This window comes from Hemitrygon akajei, chromosome 10 (assembly GCF_048418815.1).
Source record: "Hemitrygon akajei chromosome 10, sHemAka1.3, whole genome shotgun sequence".
NCBI classification, from domain to species: domain Eukaryota; kingdom Metazoa; phylum Chordata; class Chondrichthyes; order Myliobatiformes; family Dasyatidae; genus Hemitrygon; species Hemitrygon akajei.
The window spans coordinates 89,657,341-89,678,761 of record NC_133133.1 but is presented as its reverse complement, the minus strand read 5'-3'; the positions used below and the strand labels follow the sequence as shown (position 1 = coordinate 89,678,761).

The following is a 21,421-nucleotide window of genomic DNA, read 5'->3' as shown; positions in this document are numbered from 1 at the left end:
TCTTCACCTCTCCTGCCTATCCCCTCCCTGCTTCCCCTCCCCCACCCCTTGATCGTTCCTCTGATTGCTTTTCCACCCTCCCCCCACCTTCTTTATAGGGCCTCTGCCCCCTCCTGCTTTAGTCCTGATGAAGGGTCTTGATCCGAAACGTTGACTGCTTCTTTCAACAGATGCTACCCGACCTGCTGAGTTCCTCCAGCTTTTTTGTACGTCATGGGCTAAGGATGAAAGGTGAAATGTCTAAGGAGAACATGAGAGGAATCTTCTTCACTCAGAGGGTTATGAGAGTGTGGAGGAAGTGATCTCAACTTCAACATATAAGAGAAGTTTGGATAGATACATTGATGGGAGGGCATAGAGGGCTAGGGTATGGGTGCAGATTAAATGGTTGACCATGGGCTGAGAAGTCTGTTTCTGTGCTGTACTTTTCTGTCCCTATGACTCTAATAAACAAAACTGCCTCTAGGAAGTGTTGTACAACAGAGGTACCTTGGAGTTCGAATACATAGTTCCCTGAAAGTGAAATTACAGGTAAACTGGGTAGTATAGAAGGCTTTTTTAAAAAAAAGCTTTTGGCACACTGGCCTTCATCAACCATTGAGTACAAAAGGTGGGAAGTCATGAGGTAGCTGTACAATATGTTGTTGAGACCACATTGCAGTACAGGTTTCCCCCGCTATCCGAAGATAGAGCGTTCCTATGAAACCATTTGTAAACCAAAATTTCATAAAGCGAAGAAGCAATTACCATTAATTTATATGGGGAAAAGTTTTTGAGCGTTCCCAGACCCAAAAAATAACCTACCAAATCATACCAAATAACACATAAAACCTAAAATAACATGAACATATAGTAAAAGCAGGAATGATATGATAAATATACAGTCTATATAAAATAGAAATATTGTATGTACAGTGTAGTTTCACTTATCAAAATCAGGAAGTCAGCGAGCCAAAATCGATTTAGAGAAAAAAAAAATCAGCACGTTCATGCACTACGCACGTACACACATACGTACGTACATGTGTACACAGGTACACGAATGCGCACACAACTACCCGCACAAGGCTTCACGGTCACGGTGGTATTTCTCGGGGTGAACACACGTATAAAGAAGGCGTTGTGGCGACCCACTTTCTGCGCAGGCGAACCGGCTCACAAATAGCCAGCGTGCCGGGGAGACTTTCGTAATGCACCTCTGATACCACTTCCACCCGAAGAGGGCGGGCAATAGGGATTAAATGCCAGCGTCGCGAAGTTTGAATAAACTAGTCTCGAAATGACTTACCGACTGCGTGTCGTTATTTCAGCGCTGTGTGTAGCACATCGCTACATTGGTGACCCCGACGGTCCAAACGGGATTTGGACCAAAGATGACCGACTCTTCATCTGTTCACGCAGTTTCGCTAAAACTGCTGACTTTCTGGACGCTGTGACCACGCGTGTGGTTTAGCCAAGCAGAAGCCCAGTTCCAGATTCGGCAGATATCCTCTGATTCCACGCGTTACTACCACGTGGTGAGCACCCTTGACCAGGAGACGGCCGCCCAGGTTGCAGATTTCATACAGTCGCCCCCGGAAGAAGGCAAATATGAAGCATTCAAGGCGCTGCTCATTGGGACCTTTGGCCTCTCACAGCGTGAGTGAGGTGCCCGTTTGCTGCACCAGGACGGTTTGGGAGACAGGCCGCCATTGGCATTAATGAACGAGATGCTGGCCCTGGCTGATGGACACAAGCCCTGCCTCATGTTTGAGCAGGCATTCCTAGAGCAGCTGCCCGAGGACATACATCTGCTGCTGGCTGACGCAGATTTCAGTGACCCCCCCCGGAAGGTGGCGGCCCAGGCAGACGTGCTGTGGAAAACCAAGAGGGAGAGCGTGGCGTCCGTCGGTCAGATTACCAGGCCACGCGCCCAACAGCAGACCAGACCAGGCCCGGCAGGGGGGCGCACACAACACAGAGGCAGGAGCGAGGAGGCCAGTGAACAGTGGTGTTTCTACCACCAGCGGTGGGGCACAAAAGCCTGCCGTTGTCGCCTGCCCTGCGAGGGCCAGGGCCGGGGCCAGGACCAGCAGCCACTAATGACTATGGCGGCTGACCACCAGGACAGCCTCTTGTACGTCTGGGACAAACAGTCGGGAGGCCGCTTCTTGGTCGACACCGGAGCGGAGATCAGCGTCTTTCCCCCGACAGGGAACGACACCCGCAACAGGAAGCCAGGACCCATACTGAGGGCCACAAACGGCAGCACGATACGGACCTACGGCACCCGCACAGCGCAGCTGCAGTTCGGCGCCAGCTGGTTCACGTGGGACTTCACACTGGCCACCGTGGTCCAACCACTCCTGGGGGCAGACTTCTTGCGAGCTCACAACCTGCTGGTCGACTTGCAAGGAAAAAGATTAGTACATGCCGAGACTTTCCAGACGTTCTCCCTGGGTGAAGCCAAGTTGCCGGCCCCACACCTGGACTCCATCACGTTGTCGGACAACGTATTCACCAGAATCCTGGCGGACTTTCCATCGATTCTGGCACCGCAGTTCACGGCAGCCATGCCCAGACACGGGGTTCAGCACCACATCCCGACCAAGGGACCACCCCTCCACGCCCGCGCACAAAGGCTCCCCCCGGAAAAGCTCTGCCTGGCGAAGGAGGAGTTCAAGAGAATGGAGGAATTGGGGATCGTATGGAGGTCCATGGGCCTCCCCGCTGCACATAGTACCCAAAGCAGCCAGGGGTTGGAGAACATGCGGCGACTACTGCAGACTGAACGAGGCTACAACTCCAGAACGCCACCCTGTGCCGCACATACAGGACTTTGCAGCAAACCTCCATGGGGCAAGAATCTTTTCCAAAGTAGACCTCTTCCGAGGATACCATCAAATCCCAGTGCACCCTGAAGACATCCCCAAAACGGCACTTATCACCCCATTCGGCCTGTTCGAGTTCCTCCGAATGCCGTTCAGCCTGAAGAATGCCGCACAGACGTTCCAGCAGCTTATGGGTGCGGTGGGACGCGACCTGGACTTTGCGTTCATCTATTTGGACGACATCCTTATAGCCAGCAGTAGTCGCCAGTAGCATCTGTCCCACCTCCGCCAGCTCTACTCCCGCCTGAGTGATTTTGGCCTCACAATCAACCCAGCCAAATGCCAGTTCGGTCTCGATACCATTGACTTCCTGGGCCACAGGATTACCAAAGACGGGGCAACAACTCTGCCCGCCAAGGTAGATACGATCCGCCACTTTGCCCGGCCCAACACGGTCAAAGGCCTGCAGGAGTTCGTTGGTATGGTGAACTTCTACCACCGTTTCCTCCCTTTGTACACCCTGATGTCGGGTAAAGGCAAGGACATTACTTGGGACGAGGAGGCCGCGGCCGCTTTCGTTAAAGCCAAGGAAGCCTTGGCAGATGCCACGATGCTGGTGCACCCCAGAATGGATGTTCTGACCGCCCTCACGGTGGACGCATCCAACATAGCAGTCGGTGGGGTACTGGAGCAGCTCATCGAGGGGCACTGGCAACCCCTTGCATTCTTCAGGAAGCACCTACGGCCACCCAAACTCAAGTACAGTACCTTCGACCGGGAGCTGTTGGCACTGTATCTGGCAATCCGGCATTTCAGGTACTTCTTAGAAGGCAGGCCGTTCACCGCGTTCACGGACCACAAACCGTTGACCTTCGCGTTCACGAAGGTGTCCGATCCCTGGTCGGCTCGCCAGCAGCGACATCTGTCCTACATCTCTGAGTACACGACAGACATCCAGCATGTCTCGGGAAAGGACAACGTCGTGGCGGACGGAATCTCCAGACCAGCTGTCCAGGCCCTGTCCCTGGGGGTGGACTATGCAGCACTGGCAGAGGCGCAGCAGGCAGACGACGAGACGCCCAGCTACAGGACCACAGTCTCAGGTTTGCAGCTGCAAGACTTTCTCATAGGCCCAGGTGAGAGGACCCTCCTGTGCGACGTGGCTACCGGCCAACCTCGCCCTGTCGTCCCGGCAGCCTGGAGGCGGCGAGTTTTTGACTCCATACACAGTTTGGTGCACCCATCTATCAGGACAACCATCTGGCTGGTCTCCAGCAAGTTCGCGTGGCACGGACTTTGCAAGCAGGTCAGTGAATGGGCAAATACACGCGCGCAGTGCCAAACAGCCAAGGTGCAGCAGCATACTAAAGCCCCATCGCAGCAGTTCGAACCCACCCACCGGAGGTTCGATCACATTCATGTGGATATCGTGGGCCCCCTACCAGTGTCCCGAGGAGCGCGGTACCTCCTAACTATGGTAGACCGGTTCACGAGGTGGCCAGAGGCGGTCCCGCTCACCGACACATCTGCCAATTCCTGCGCCCGAGCACTAATCGCAACCTGGGTAGCACGCTTCGGGGTACCGGCCCACATTACCTCCGACAGAGGCGCCCAGTTCACCTCCAGCCTGTGGTCGGCTGTGGCCAGCCTGTTGGGAATGCAGCTATACCACACTATTGCCTACCACCCACAGTCGAACAGACTAGTGGAATGCTTCCACCGTCACTTGAAGTCGGCTCTCATGGCCCGTCTGAGAGGACCTAACTGAGTGGACGAGCTTCCCTGGGTCCTGCTTGGAATTCGCACAGCGCCCAAAGAGGATCTGCATGCCTCGTCGGCCGAGTTGGTGTACGGCGCACCCCTGGCCGTCCCAGGAGAGTTCATACCAGCCCAAGGGGGCAAGAGAAAGAACCCGCAGCAGTCCTGGACAGGCTACGTGAAAGGATCATCAACCTGGCCCCCGTACCGACTTCACAGCACGGACGAACCCTGACTCATGTACCCAAAGACCTGCAGAACTGTAAGTTTGTGTTTGTACAAAGGGGCGGACACTGGGCACCACTACAGCGGCCGTACGTGGGGCCGTTCAAGGTGATCAACAACAACAGGTCCATGTACGTTCTGGACATTGGGGGGAAAGAGGAGGTTTTCACAGTGGACCGACTCAAACCAGCCCATGTGGACTTGGCGCAGCCGGTCGAGGTTCAGGCACCGCGGTGCAGAGGCAGACCTCCCAAACAGAGGCTGATCCAGACTGTGGACATTGGGGGGTGTATTGCTGGTTCTGGGGGGGGCGGGGTTATGTGGCGACCCACTTTCTGCACAGGCAAACCGGTTCACAAATAGCTAGCGCGCGGGGAGAGACTTTGGTAATACACCTCTGACGTCATTTCCGGCCGGAGAGGGCAGGCGCTAGGGATTAAATGCCAACACAGTGAAGTTTGAATAAGCTAATCTCGAAACGACTTACCAACTGTGTGTCGTTATTTCAGCGCTGTGTGTAGCACATCGCTACAGTGTCTTTTTTTCGTAAAAGCGAAAATCCTCTTTGGTTAGCGAAAACAGGTACTAATGTAGGTTTCTCGTAACAGCGAGCTGTCGTAGAGCAAATGTTCGTAAAATGGGGGTCACCTGTATTTACTCAATTTTGGCCAGCTTGCTATGGGAAGGATGTTATTAAACTGGAAAGATTAAAAAAAGACTTACAAGGATGTTAGCAAGACTTAGAAACATAGAAAACCTGCAGCACAATACAGGCCTTTTGGCCCATAGTGCTGAACATGTCCTTACCTTAGAAATTACCTAGGGTTACCCATAGCCCTCTATTGTTCTAAGCTCCATGTACCAGGACTTATAGAACTGTGTTATAAGGACAGGTTGAACAGACTAGGGCTTTATTCCTTGCAGCATACAAGAATGAAGGCTGTGTAAATTATGAGAGGCATAGAAAGAATGAATGTATTTAACCTTTCTGAAGGTTAGGCTATCAAGATTTATTGGACATAGGTTTAAGGTGAGAGGGGAAAGATATAATAACAAATTGAGGAACAACATTTTCATACAATGGATTGTACGTATGACGAAGTGGTTCAGCTAGGTAAAATAACAAATTATAAAAGACAGTTGGACAGATATGTGGATAGGAGATGTTTAGAATGCTATGTGCCAAATGCTGGCAAATGGGATGGTTATAGATAAAAACAGGTAAGGAAAAAAATTTGAGCAGAATGAGCCATGTGTTGGGAGGGAGTGGAAAGTTAAGTTAGATGCTAGAAGGTGATAAGTTGAACTATATAAGGAGGGATGGTTAGCAGATGGAAACAGATGAGAGAGGGAATGGGAAAAGACACCCAGGTAGATAGATATAACAATGATGGGCAGGTGAAATCAGGTGGGTGAGTGTAATGAACTTTGGTAATGTGGAAAGGAAAGATGGGCACAGGGAATGGAAAAGGTGAACAAAATGAGAAAAAAAATCCTTGGTGGACCAGTAGGAGTGGGAAGCCAATGGATGAACGTCGATTTTGCAAAACTTGGAATTTCAATGATCATTTCATTAGGTCACAGGATTTGCAAGTGGGATGTGAGGTATTGTACTTGTAGTTTTCATTTGGCCTTGCTGTGACTGTAGAGAAGGCCAAGAACAGACATATCAGCATAGAAGTGGGAAGAAAAGCTGTGATAACATGAAACTGGAAGCTCAAGATGGCCATTGTGGATAGAATGCAAGTGCCCCTCTAAACAGTAGCCTGGGCCAAGCCTAGCCCTGCTGGCACTGGGGAGGCCACTTTCCTATCACAGTGAGTCACTGGATCGGCTAATCAGAATTTCCATGAATGCTGGCTGGTATGGCTTCTGTGCTCACTGGCATAACTGCCAACAATCAGAGATTCAGAGGATGAAGAATATGATTCCATCATAATTTTGATTTTCTACTGGAAGTTTCTAAATTGTAGTTCTTGCTCTACCTTGTGATCTGAAATCACTCAACATACCAGAAGTAATCATTCATTTTAATGTTTAAATTCCTGCTGCTTTGAATTTAGTGATTTCAGCAATATGTTCTGCACCTTGTGGTGAAAAATCTCAGCAAGGTTTCTATTGAAAGCAGAGTTTGAAGTCTCAGCTCCAGCACTGACTCTGTAATAATATCCGTCAATATGAGTGTGTTGAAAGGAAGCATTTTGTGCCAGATGTCATCTGAGACCCTCAAGTAAGTGAACTGGTTTGTTGAGAGAAATGCAATAGCACAAAAGCGCGATTGTACATTGCGTCAGTTTTGTTTGCTGTTCACTGCCTAAGTAAATTTGGAAGTGTCATTGGAAGTTAGTTCCTGAGGTAATAGGTGGTTTAAAATCTAATCTTCACTCCAAAACATATGAATTAACATAGTTATTCTAATATCCGTACAATCTTTTTCAACTTCTAGGAGCATTTCTTATTCCCTATGTTATCATGCTAATGCTCACTGGGATGCCACTGTTTTTCTTGGAATGCTCCTTTGGACAATTTGCCAGCCTTGGACCAGTTGCAGTGTGGAAAGCAGTTCCAGTCTTGCAAGGTTAATATTTACTTAATTGTATTGAATTTAACTGATGTTAAGATAATGCTTCATGTTTTCCTAGCCCTTTGTTTTGGTGAATTTTGAAGCTCACCAACTGTGCATTTTTACTGAGAGAGATGCAGATAGCGAAAAGACAAGTGAAGTATTTTTCTCATTCTCATATCAAGATCCAACAATAGTGTTGTTTTTGCCACACTTATCGGTTCATTTAAATTATGTTAGCTTCAATTATTTCGATGATATATTTGGGATTCATTAGATCGCTGTAATGCATTTAAGATGTGCTGAATGTATTCCATTGAATGGGTAGTTCAATCATATCCCAGCACATTTGTGTTTGTTGGGAATGAGTAGAATAGGGAAAGAGGAATGTAAGTTCATCCTCTTCTCAGCACCCTTTCCCTTTACCGTCAGCTGTATTCCTACCAAACTACTGACATCCCAATTTGCCTTCCTGGCCCCCATATGTTCTTCTTCACAAGTGCATTTTATTACCTTTAAGCATCATTAACAAAACACAATTAGTTTCCACATTGTGGTGACATTCACTCTAACACACACCAAAATCTCCACTGACCCCCTGTCATTCTATAAACTTCTCATCCAATGAAAACCATTGTCTTTGAACCTGGTGTAAACACCATTTCTTGCTCACTAACCCCATTCCTCTCTATTCACAGCTTAAAGCTGAACTTGGATTTCAGAAACTTGGTGTCACAAGTGATCTGAGATCTCACATCTGCACCAGAACCAAGGCTGATTGCTTTTACCTTCATAATACTTTGCGTCTGCTTCAACTCACCCATCTTTGTATGTAAATCCTCTAATGCAGTTCTTATCAGACCTTTATTTTCCCTTTGCCATAAGGTTGAGCTCATCCAAATACTGTGTACATCACAACTGTATCAAATCCCATCATCCATGGCCAACCTGCATTCCAATCTCCTTTACTCCATCATTTATCACACTGTCTGCAACCATTAAACTGCTTCCTCCCAAGAACTCCCACTCTTTCTATCAATATTTTCTTTATTTTTGGTAATTACTTCAGCAAAGTACCATTAAAAAATTGATGTGGCCTTACAGAATATGCATTCGTACCTTCCACCCTATACAAAAAGGATCTTGCATTTGTCGTTTTTCAGTTGGTAATTTGTGAGATAATTCTGAAAACTAATATTAACATTAAAAAAGGAAATATACCCTACAATTCCATTCAACTCCCCACCATAACGTAGATAACTGCCTCCAACCATCTCAGTTCCCTGATTGCCAATTCAATCTCTCACACCTCATCTGCTCCCTCCATTCAGGGAGATACATGAAAGATGGCATAAATGCCCAGCTGCATACATGGTATGTCTACTTCTAATGAACAGTTTCTAATTAAAATTTTCTTCTTACAATTAATTTTAAGGTGTGGGCATTACTATGGTCCTGATATCAACATTTGTGTCCATTTATTACAACTGCATCATTGCCTACAGCCTGTTCTACCTGTTTGCCTCCTTCCAATCCCCTCTGCCGTGGGCAGACTGCTTCAGCTGGTGGGGAGCAGATGAAGCCTGCAGCAGAACATCAAAAGGTACTCTGCTTACTTCTTTTTGCTGACGTGCAAACACAGATCAATCATTTTTTCAGTTTGTACTAGTGAATCGGTAAAGGTTGAATATAATCACCACCTTAATTTTCATTTTTGCTGGCAGTCAGATGTGCAGGATATAAAACTGATAGCTGATGAGATTACATTGGTTTGCAACCATGCACATAGGTAAAAATCTGCTTCACTAGACAGGCACAGACTCACTCCAAATGTACAGTGAAATGTGTGGCAGTCTACAAAGAAGTTATCATCATTCCCATCTATTCTGGAAAGGGAAAAGGAGCAAAAAGAGAAACTCACACCCAGTTCTTTGGAAACATCGACTACAAGGCCATTACTAAAGCTGGTCTTTACCTGGTATAAAAACCTCCAACAGCCTTGACAGGTGATTAACTACCTGTTGGATAGCGGGGTGAAGATCTGCTATATTATAGAACCATAGAACATTACAGCACAGAAACAGGCAGTCAAGATTTGGAGAAACCCTTTAACAGAATATCCCATGCATATTAAAAAGCAAGGAACTAAAGATGCTGGAAAATACTGAAACGATTTAGCAGATCAGGCATCACCTTCAACCTTTTTCTCTCATCACAGATGTTTTGTCTGCTGAGTATTCCCAGGAAGTTCTGGATTATTTTTAAATCCCATTGATATGTGTCACACAGTTGGAACCAGATGATCCACACAGTCATTCACTATGTCCTCCTCAGCAGGAGTGTGGGAGTCAGAATTCCACTGGATGAGCTCGCGGGATCAAGCAGCATCCGCAGGAGGAACGGATCAGAGTCACAACCCTGAAGCAGGACTCCAATTACTGAGGGGAATCAAAACCCCTCTATATATCTCCCTGCCCCATATCAAACATTTTTGCCACATCCTTCAGGAATGAAAAGGCAGTGACTAACCCAGATGGTGATGGAGCAAATTCTTTCTATCGAAAGTGGATACCACCATTTTGTTACTCTGACGAGTAGTTGACTCGCAGGCGTTTAGGCATCTGTAAACATTTTCAGTTAGCTTCAAGAGTTGCAGTGAACCAAAGAAAGAGTGCACCCATATTCTTTGGAAGGGGACAGGTCAATTTTTTGTTCCCTTCACTGTCAGATGTTACTGCCTGAAGATGTCAGGAAGCTAGTTTGGGAGGCTTACAGGATCCTAACTCGGCAGGAAATGCTAACATGAATGACTCATCAAGTCAAAGAAACTCATTAGGTAGATGGTATACTTCTCACCATATTCATCAGAAACCCCATGACAAAACCACAGTCCTACTCTTAAATTGAGTCTATTGACCTATGTCAATGTTTTTACAATCATTTGAGCAATCTTCCATTTTGTTTTTTGCTTCAGGGTGGGTCACAGAACACAATGCATGTTACATACAAACATTAACAAATATTCTTATAAAGGGAATTCATAACAAGTTATAGAATATGGCCTCATACCCAAGTGTGCAGAGCCATGTAGCGGGTCGATTGTGATATGTCTGGTGCAATATAAAATATGTGAATAGAATACTGTACACTATAACATATGAGCCTTCTGTAAAAGTTGGGGTAAAAAGCAAAGTGTCTCATGCTTCTAAGGGATTTGGATTTAAATATAGATTTAAGAAGTTTACTAACGAAATCAAATCTGGCAGAGGTTAATAATGAGGAAGTTCCAGGCTATAGGAATGCATCAATAGGTTGTTCAGGTGGCACAAAAATAACAAATGGAATTCAATCCAAAGAATCTAAGGCAGTGCATTTGGGGAGGGGAATATACATTAAATGGTTACTAAATGTATTAAGAACTGAAAAGGATTCAAGTTCAGGTCCACAGCTCCCTAAAGACAAACGGTGAAGTAGATGAGGTACTTAAGGAGGTGTAGTATGCAGGGGTAATACAGATCTCTCTGCATCCAGAAAGACTGCATTCGAGACAATGAGGAATTTTGCCTGGCTTAGTTTTCCCTGAAGTGATAGAGATACGTGGGGTTGGGGAGGGGTCAGGAATGTTTGGTTAGACAAGCTGGCAAAGACAGACATATTTAATAAAAGCATCTGTATGGTTATCTGAAGAACCATAGCCAGCAATATAAGTGTATATTGATGGGGTTTACTGCAATATGCCCAGTACCTGTAATGTGTGTAGTCCAGCCCATTATTAAACATAATACACAGGATGATTCAGGAGATGTGCTGTCAACATAGAATACATGAAACACATAGTGGACTGTAATCTGTAGGATACACTTTGAAGTCTGGTTTTCTACAATACGTGCTTTGTAATGAATTGGTATAATGGAGCTACTTATATTCTCTTTAGATTGTCATTTGAAATCAAATAACAGCCCATCAGGGGTTTGCCGTCGTTGGACCCTGCACACTGTTCTGATTGCCACACTATAAAAAGATGTGGAGGCTCAAAAGAGGATTAGAAGAGGCTTATCAGGTTATTGCCTGGAATGAAGTTATGGAAAAGCTTAGAAAAGCTAGGATTGTTTTCTCTGGAGGCTAAGGGGTGGGGTGTTTGGGGAGGGTGGTGACCTGAAAGAAATATATAATGTTAGAAAAGGCATAGATAGGACAGGTGATCACAGTTTCTATCCCTACGTGGAAATGTCAAATACTGGAGGGCATTGGTGTCAGATGAGAGTGGAAATATTTACAGGAGAATTATGAGGCAGTTTTTGTTAATACAGACTAGTACGTCTCAGGAATGCACTGCAGGGTAAGTGGTGAAAGCAGATATCATAACAATGATTCAGATGCATTGAGTCAGACACATGAACAGGCAGCAAGTGGTGGGATGTACTCTGATGGGATTAGTACTGTGGCATTATGGTTCATGCAGATTACATGAGCAGTAGGGCTTGCTCCTGCGCTGAACACTTCTATTTTCTATTTTTATGCTCTTACTCAATGTCGTGTATAAGATCAGACTGTTTAATCATTTTCTGTGTTTCCAACTTATGAGAGTGAAAAAAATGACTGACTTCAGAGCACTTTGAGACATTCACACATTAGATGACAATGCATTTAAATATCTTTGTTTCATATTCCACATCTTCTAGATCCACTCTGCAATATCACATTGGACAATGAATATTTTGAAATTGTTAATTCAACATGGCTGCAAGAAAACAATGTAACTTGCATAAATGGATCAAAAATTGACGTTTCTCACCAGGCTCCAAGTGAGCAATACTGGGAGTAAGTAATCCGCGGCAGAGTGCAGCACCATTAAACTGCACCGTTAGTTTCCTCTGGGATGCATGAATGTCTTGTTTATGTGTAGATATCTGATAGATTTAAATACAAATATGACTAACATTGGAAGATGCTGTATCTAACCCACTTTGTTGTAACAGTGATTTGTAAGATAAGTCAATTATATCAATAGTGAATAACTCAGGTCAGCTCTGTGGGGTCTCTGCACTCACTGCTTATACATAACTTTGCACTGCCAGGTTTTCAAATATGTGACTTAATAATTTAATTCAATCATTGTGACAAAAACAATTCAGCATAAATATGAATAATTCAAGACAGTACATGCCACAAATGCATCAAAATATTCTGTAAATTCAAGTTAATGGAAATGAATCTCACTGGTAGGGGAGCACCAGTCCATTGTCACCATGACCCCACTAAGGAGCACCAGTTCATTGTCTCCCAAACCATTTCTGATCTCATCAGCTCAGGAGATCTCCCATCCACAGTCACCAAACTTATAGTTCCCACACCCCACACTTCCCGTTTCTACCTCCTACCTAAGATTCACAAACCTGCCTGTCCAGGCAGACCCATTGTCTCTGCTTGCTCCTGCCCCAGTGAACTCATTTCTGCCTATCTCGACTCTGTTTTATCTCCCCTTGTTCAATCCCTTCCCACCTATGTCCGTGATACTTCCCATGCTTTACATCTCTTCAAAGATTTCAAGTTCCCTGGCCCCCACCGCCTCATTTTCACCACGGACGTCCAGTCCCTATATACCTCTATCCCCCACCAGGAAGGTCTCCAAGCTCTCCGTTTCTTCCTGGATTCCAGACCCAGTCAGTCACCCTCTACCACCACTCTTCTCTGCCTCGCGGAATTAGTCGTCACCCCTAACAATTTCTCCTTTGGCTCCTCCCACTTCCTCCAAACTAAAGGTGTAGCCATGGGCACCCGCATGGGTCCTAGCTATGCCTGCCTTTTTGTCGGCCATGTGGAGCAATCTATGTTCCAGGCCTACACCAGTATCTGTCCTCCTCTTTTCTTACGTTATATTGACGACTGCATCGGCGCTGCTTCCTGCATACATGCTGAGCTCGTCGACTTCATTAACTTCGCCTCCAACTTTCACCCCGCCCTCAAATTCACCTGGTCTATTTCCGATATCTCCCTCCCCTTTCTAGATCTTTCTGTTTCTATCTCTGGAGGCAGCCTATCCACCGATGTCTACTACAAACCTACAGACTCTCACAGCTACCTAGACTATTCCTCCTCCCACCTTGTCTCCGGCAAAAATGCTATCCCTTTCTCTCAATTCCTCCACCTCTGCCGCATCTGCTCTCAGAATGAGGCCTTTCATTCTAGGACAAAGGAGATGTCTTCCTTTTTTAAAGAAAGGGGCTTCCCTTCATCCACTATCAACTCTGCCCTCCATCGCGTCTCCCGTATTTCACGCACCTCTGCCCTCACCCCATCCCCCTGCCAGCCCACCAGGGATAGAGTCCCCCTGGTCCTCACCTATCACCCTACCAGCCTACAGATCCAACGTATAATCCTCCATAACTTCCGCCACCTCCTTCGGGATCCCACCACCAGCCACATCTTCCCCTCCCCTCCACTCTCAGCTTTCCTCAGGGATCGCTCCCTATGGGACTCCCTTGTCCATTCATCCTCCCCATCGACCTCCCTCCAGGCACTTATCCCTGCAAACGGAAGAAGTTCTACACCTGCCCCCACACTTCTTCCCTCACCACCATCCTAGGCCCCAGACAGTCCTTTCAGGTGAGGCACCACTTCACCTGCGAGTCAACTAGGGTGATACTGGGGTGATATTCTCTATCCGGTGCTCCCGATGTGGCCATTCATACATTGGGGAGACCCGCCGCAGACTGGGAGACCGTTTCGCCGAACACCGGCGCTCAGTCCTCCAGCAGTGGCGGGATCTCCCTGTGGCCACACACTTCAATTCCACAGACCACTCCCACTCCGATATGTCTGTCCGTGGCCTCCTCTACCATCAAGATGAGGCCACACGCAGGTCGATGGAGCAATACCTTATCTCCCGCCTAGGTAGCCTCCTACCTGCCGGCATGAACATTCAACTCACAGACCTCCGTTGATACCCCTGCCCCCCCCTTACCCCATCCCTATCTATAATTTTAGTCTGGTTCTCTTTCTCTCTTTTTTCCCCCCTCACTATAATCTCCCCCCAGCCCTACCTTTCTTTCTCTTTTATTTCCCATAATTCTCCACCTTCCCCCTAGCCCATTTCCCTCCAGCCTATCACTTCCCAGCTCTCCACCATCCCTCCCCCCACTTCTTATCCCCCCTCAACCATCCCATGTTACTTCACTCCTAATGAAGGGTTTCGGCCAGAAACATTGTCACTACTTCCTCCCATAGATGCTGTCTGGCCTGCTAAATTCTGCCAGCATTTTGTGTTTTTATTTATTTCCAGCAGATTCACTTGTGTCACTGGTAGGAGATATCTTTTCTAGCCATGCTTTCCTGATTACTTCCCCACCCTAATTGTTTCTACTCCCCTCTAATCTTTTTACCATTTAACTGTTAACATTTCCGTTAGGTTTAGAACTCCCCAGATTATCTGGCTATTATCGAAATCCAAGATTTACTGAGTGTAAAGTAACAGCACACCTGCTAATGTGCTTTACCAGGGACTTCACAGGGAGTCCAGTAGTGAGGTCCAGTCTAGATGGGATAACTTGTCTGATCCTATGTTGGGTCAAACTTGGAAAAGAACTGCGGATTCTATTTAACTTCCCAGAGGTTTTAGATCTGTAGAATAGTAAGCAAGGATGAAGCTTAACTTTTTCTCATCATTTGGAATAATATGTTAATTATAAGCAATTAATTATTTGTTTTAATTATGTGAATATTTTAATTATTTCTATTTTTCTGAGTGCTAGCATGTTGATGTTTACAATAATTTTAATCTTTTAAGGAATTGTTTCAATTTGACTGGAATTTAAATGAAAGTAACGTTTAAATACAACATAAGCATGCTCTAAATTTCCCTTAAGTGGAGTTACGAAGACAAAGCTTCTGCACAATGTAACCTTATCACACAACTCAGGTGAATAGGGATCTATAAAAGTAACCCCTCCACCTCCAGAACAGGATGTTCCAGCTCTGTGGGGTCTGTGGACAAAGTCCGGGTGGCAGGTTGAGTCAAACAAGACCCAGTTCACATTGAGAAAAGAGAGTGCAAATGCTGAAAAATAAATGTGATTGGTGCAAGGTCTTGACCAAAAACACTGAGTGCCCGTTTCCCTTCACTGATGCTGCTTGACCTGCTGAATTCCTCCAGTAGTTTGGTTTTTTGATTCAGTTCATGTTTTCTGTAAAATTCCATCACTTGATTTTCACATTAATATTGCATCATTAATGGAGATAAATTTCCATTATTAATTTAACCACAAGTCATGCAAATCTGAGGACAGTGACAGGAAAGCTGGTATGCTATTTATTTTATTTCACCTAATATCTCAGATCATCCTATGGCCTTCCTTCTTCAATAGTAGTAGTAGTAAAGAAATTGAAAATAGAAAGGAAACAATATGATTTCAAATTTGATATCCAGCTTGTTAATAATGTATTTTGGAAATATTAATTTCCTCAATGGAAAATATCATTTTGGCCTGTAAAACATATGCTAAAGTGACAATGCTGTGAGGATCGGTATCCGTCTGCACTATTGCTGTCAATGCCTGCCTTGCATACCACACCTTGTGCAAAAGCACGTGTACAGTTTGATATCAAACTCAGTAGTCTTCCCATTAGCCTGCACTTGTATCTAGATTTTTCTGTTGAGATCAGGGACCCAGCACATAAATCAAACTCAGTGTATTGGATTGGCTATGCACAAACACTGATCATCAATTCTTAGAAAAATAGAGGGCTATGGGTAACCCTCGATAAATTCTAAGGTAAGGACATGTGTGGCACAGCTTTGTGGGCTGAAGGGCCTGTATTGTGCTGTAGGTTTTCTATGTTTCTAAGTCAAGATGAATATTTGGTAGTACACACAAAATGCTGGAAGAACTCAGCAAGCCAGGAAGTATCTATGGAAAAGAGTAAACAGTCAACTTCTTGGGCTGAGACCCTTCATCAGGACTGGGGAAAAAATGAGGTCAGAGTAAGAGGGTAGGGGAGGGGAGAAAGATGTACAAGGTGGTAGGTGATAGGTGAAACGGGGAGGGGGAGGGGCGAAGCAACAAGCTGGGAAGTTGATTGGTAAAAGAGATAAAGGGCTAGAGAAGGGGGATCTGATAGGAGAGGGTAGAAGACCATGAACAAAAGGGAAGGGAGAGGAGCACCAGAGGGAGATTATAGGTAGATAAGGAGATGTGTGAGAGGGAAACAGGAATGAGGAACGGTAAAGGGGGGGCAATTATCGGAAGTTCAAGAATTCATTGATCATGCCCTCAGGTTGGAGGCTACACAGACAGAATATAAGGTGTTGCTCCTCCAACCCGAGTGTGGCCTCCTCTGTTGCCATAATCTGGGACCAAGTACACAGTGGAAAAAAAAAATGTTTTTATTTGAGGATGCTGTGAGATTTAGACTCCAATTTCAAGTAACCTGTGTATCCTTTGGACACACTCAGAGCAGACTTGATGGGCCAAACAGCTTACTTCTGCTCCTATATATTATAGTCTTATGACAGTTAGCACCATATTAATAATGGAATAGTGAAATCTCCCATTTTTGATTATGAGCAAGAAGTTTACAAAAATTCCTAGAGTTTAAATATAAACTGGCACTCAGTCCAGCCATTTGTACTGCAGTCAATTATGGATTGAAGTTGTAGATCAGAACGGTGAGGCTACCACCACAGCAGCCATTGGGAATGAGCTAGCTCAATGCTGCCCTTGAGATAATCCTTGTTGTGGATAGTCCCAATCTTTAGAAACTGATCTGCTATGTACAAATAGGGAAGTAGGCAACTTCATTTCTTGTCAGTAGCTCTTTCCTCGGTGCCCTTGGAATCTTGTATCTTGAACTTCAACTTCAGTAATAGAACAGTACCTTTGCAAGGTTAAGAAGGTCAGCCCATTACCGTTACAACAGCAATCTTTAACATGCAGTTGCAGTATCAGTCAAGCATTCCCTAGTGTGTATTCCTATAAAGCTAAGTAAATTCAGTTGCCTCCACGACAAAAGAGACTGCAGATGCTGAAAACTGGAACTAAGAACAAAACATTGGAAGTCAGCAGGTGAAGCAACATTGCTATGCAGGCTGTCAACCTGAACTATTAACATACACATGTTGCCCCCACAGATGCTACTTGATTTCTTCTACCGTTCTGTTGATTGTCTAAATGACCTCCAGGGATCTGTCAAATGCAGAATGGGCAAGGGTAGTTTTGATTGATTCTTAAGGAGAACTGAAGTGACTTTAATTTAACACATATAATTACTGTCACTAACATGCCCTCGTAAACTACCACATGAAATTCCAAAATAATGAGGCAATAAGTACTGTCAATGTTGGGCAAGAATTGCTTACTGCATTTGGAAAAAAGTTCTCAAGAAAACCTCTGGGTTATACATTACTCCTCGGCAGACAGGCAGATAGAGTTTTGGATTTGAGTTAAATCAAGGATAGTGGATGAAGCAGAAAAGTGACCTGGGCTGAATTCAATACTCCAGATGCAGCCTAACTGGAGTTTTACAAAGCTGCAACAAACTTCACGATTCTTATCCTCCTTCTCAGCTTATCTCCTGACCTACCCATCACCTCCCTCTGGTGTTCCTCCCCCTTCCCTTTCTTCTGTGGTCTACCCTCTATCTCCTTCTCCAGCCCTGTATCTCTTTCACCAATCAACTTCCCAGCTCTTCACTTCAACACTTCACCACTCCCTCTATATATAAATATATGATTTATATATTACACAAACATCAGAAGTTCCTCTATGGATCTCTGCACAACAGCTTTAGACTTGAACTAATGGTGTTTAGCAGGGAACAAGGGCCGGCTGAAATAAGTCCACTATCCTCTGTCTTCTACAGGCAAGCCAAATGGCCAATTCACCATGGATCCCATGCATCTTCATCTTTTTGATGAGTCTCTTGTGAAGGACGTTGTCAAGTTCCTAGTAAACTGCACAGGAAGCCGTATTGACTGTCCCTAATTTTGCCAAATGCTCATAAATGCTACGCTTAAGAATCCTCTCCAGTATCATCCCTACCACTGATGTGAGACTCACCAGTTTAACATTCCCAGAAGTAACTCTATTTCCCATCTTGAATAATAGTACAACATTAGCTACTCATCAGTCTTTCGAGACCTCACCCGTGGCTAGACAGGACATAAAGATCTTCATCAAAGCTTCAGAAATCTCATGTCTTGTCTCTCTCAATAATCTGGGGTATTTCACATCTAGAATGTAGAAGATCCATCTTCGAGACCCAATGCTACTTCCTTCCTCATTTTACAATGCCATCGCATATTAACATACTTCATACTGATTTCCCTATCCTCCGTATTCTTCCCCTTGGTAAGTACTGATGCAAAGTACTCACTTAGAACCTCTCCCACAGAAATGGGAAGAGCTTATCCCCTTAGATTCTACTCTGTCCAATAATATCACAACTGGTTCAATAGATAGATAGATAGATAGATAGATAGATAGATACTTTATTCATCCCCATGGGGAAATTCAACTTTTTTCCAATGTCCCATACACTTGTTGTAGCAAAACTAATTACATACAATACTTAACTCAGTAAAAAATATGATATGCATCTAAATCACTATCTCAAAAAGCATTAATAATAGCTTTTAAAAAGTTCTTAAGTCCTGGCGGTAGAATTGTAAAGCCTAATGGCATTGGGGAGTATTGACCTCTTCATCCTGTCTGAGGAGCATTGCATCGATAGTAACCTGTCGCTGAAACTGCTTCTCTGTCTCTGGATGGTGCTATGTAGAGGATGTTCAGAGTTATCCATAATTGACCGTAGCCTACTCAGCGCCCTTCGCTCAGCTACCAATGTTAAACTCTCCAGTACTTTGCCCACGACAGAGCCCGCCTTCCTTACCAGCTTATTAAGACGTGAGGCGTCCCTCTTCTTAATGCTTCCTCCCCAACACGCCACCACAAAGAAGAGGGTGCTCTCCACAACTGACCTATAGAACATCTTCAGCATCTCACTACAGATATTGAATGACGCCAACCTTCTTAGGAAGTACAGTCGACTCTGTGCCTTCCTGCACAAGGCATCTGTGTTGGCAGTCCAGTCTAGCTTCTCGTCTAACTGTACTCCCAGATACTTGTAGGTCTTAACCTGCTCCACACATTCTCCATTAATGATCACTGGCTCCATATGAGGCCTAGATCTCCTAAAGTCCACCACCATCTCCTTGGTCTTGGTGATATTGAGACGCAGGTAGTTTGAGTTGCACCATATCACAAAGTCCTGTATCAGTTTCCTATACTCCTCCTCCTGTCCATTCAATATTCCTCAAGTCCACATTTGTACCCTTTACCCCATCGCTTTCAATAAGCAAATGGCATCCACGCTATTCTGTGTTGTCAACTGGGGAAGAAAATCATATAGATCAACAACTGATACTGAAATTATCCTTCTTTCAACATGATCCTGAAAACAAATGACACTACAGTCTTCCGACTCTTCAACTGAAATCTAATAATATGTAATTGACTCTTCCTATGCTTAAAACTTACTGATCATTCCTTTAAGTAGCAAGGAGTCAGGGCCCTGAAGGATGGATTTCCCCCAGCCCACAACACAAGTTAAATATGTTTCTATGATACAACCTGTGACTATAGCAGTGGCCTCAAAATTACCCCAACACATTTTCTCACGTTCCTTGCATTGACACTTGTACAAAACCTTTAAAATAAATGATGCCATTCATAATTCAAGAAGTTTGCAATATAAATCAGTCACATTGTGCATACACTACACAGCAGGATTTGTAGACCATTATCTTACTTATCCATAAAGGTGCTAACAGTACCCTTATTTACGATATGTTTGTTTTCGTTCTATTCAGTAAAGTGGCTTTACGTCGTTCAAGTTCAATCAGTGAGACGGGGCAGATAGTCTGGTACTTAGCTCTCTGCCTGCTTTTGGCCTGGCTGATAATTGCAGTCACACTATCTAAAGGAATCAAATCTTCAGGAAAGGTAAAATAATTTGTGATGAGTAAAATGCAATTTCTGGTAACAATCAACAATGTAACTGCAATTTATAAATTATTTGAGAAGTGTGCTGGTTTATCTCAAATGTGATGTTAACGATAATTAGGCAAGTGTGGATTCCATTATTCATGACTCTTGCCCACCTAAGTTATATCTGAAGACCTTTCTCCTGTATGAAAGAAACAGTCACAGTTCTCCAAACCTCTGAATCCCCTACTGATCAGACTTCCCTTTTCTACTCTTCAGTTCAGAATATGTTGACTTTATAACACATGAGAAAGCATGTAAAAGATCTGAGCTTGAATAAACAGAAGGAACAACAGTTAACTGCTGTTATTTTTAACAATGTTATTTTTAAAATACGTATCAAACCAGGAAAGTGGAGGGATGATAGGTGGGCCCTGGAATGAACTTCGGCATTTTCGTTAGCCATAAGCAAAGTGCCAAAAAACTGGAGCTAACGTTATTCCTAACTAACAATGGCAGCAGGTATAAGCCAGGTAACATACCAGTGCACCATATGTAAATGCTAGGGAGAAAATCCTAAGGGATAGGATTTATATACATTTGGAAAGACAGCTGCTGATCAAAGCTAAGTTAAGATGGCTTTGTGCTTGTGAAATCCTGCTTCACTACTGTAATTGAATTCTTTGAGGACGTAATTAAGAAGAGTAATGAAAGGAGGGTGATTGCCCATATAGGTTTCAGTAAAACATCTGACCTGCGTGGTAGACTAGTTGAGAATGGTAAGGCACATGGGATCTATGGCATGCTGGCTAAACAGATCCAAAATAGGAAACTGAGGATTCCTTTCTGATCAGTAATCTATGACTACTGATATATCGCAGGGATCAGTGCTGGATCCCTTGACGTTTATGATATTTACTAACAACTTGGGTGTGTATGGAAGAGATAGGATTAATACGTCTGTGAATTACATGAAAGTAGGTGATGTTGTAGATGAAAGTTATCTGAAGCTACATAAGGGATAAATCAGATGAAAAACTGGACAGATCATTGGCAGATGAATTTATCCCTGAAAATTATGAGGT

At 44.5% G+C, this 21,421-nt stretch overlaps 1 protein-coding gene across 1 annotated transcript in view; it reads left to right on the top strand.

The window, feature by feature from the left end:
- The window catches only part of LOC140734527 (sodium- and chloride-dependent neutral and basic amino acid transporter B(0+)-like), a 69,943-nt gene that overhangs the window by 5,531 nt on the left and 42,991 nt on the right, over positions 1-21,421 (top strand). Inside the window, exons 3-6 of the mRNA XM_073058609.1 lie at positions 7,240-7,371; positions 8,792-8,959; positions 12,039-12,177; positions 20,222-20,354. Of these exons, the coding sequence (XP_072914710.1) occupies positions 7,240-7,371; positions 8,792-8,959; positions 12,039-12,177; positions 20,222-20,354 (572 nt within the window). The remainder of the gene's footprint in view (positions 1-7,239; positions 7,372-8,791; positions 8,960-12,038; positions 12,178-20,221; positions 20,355-21,421) is intronic.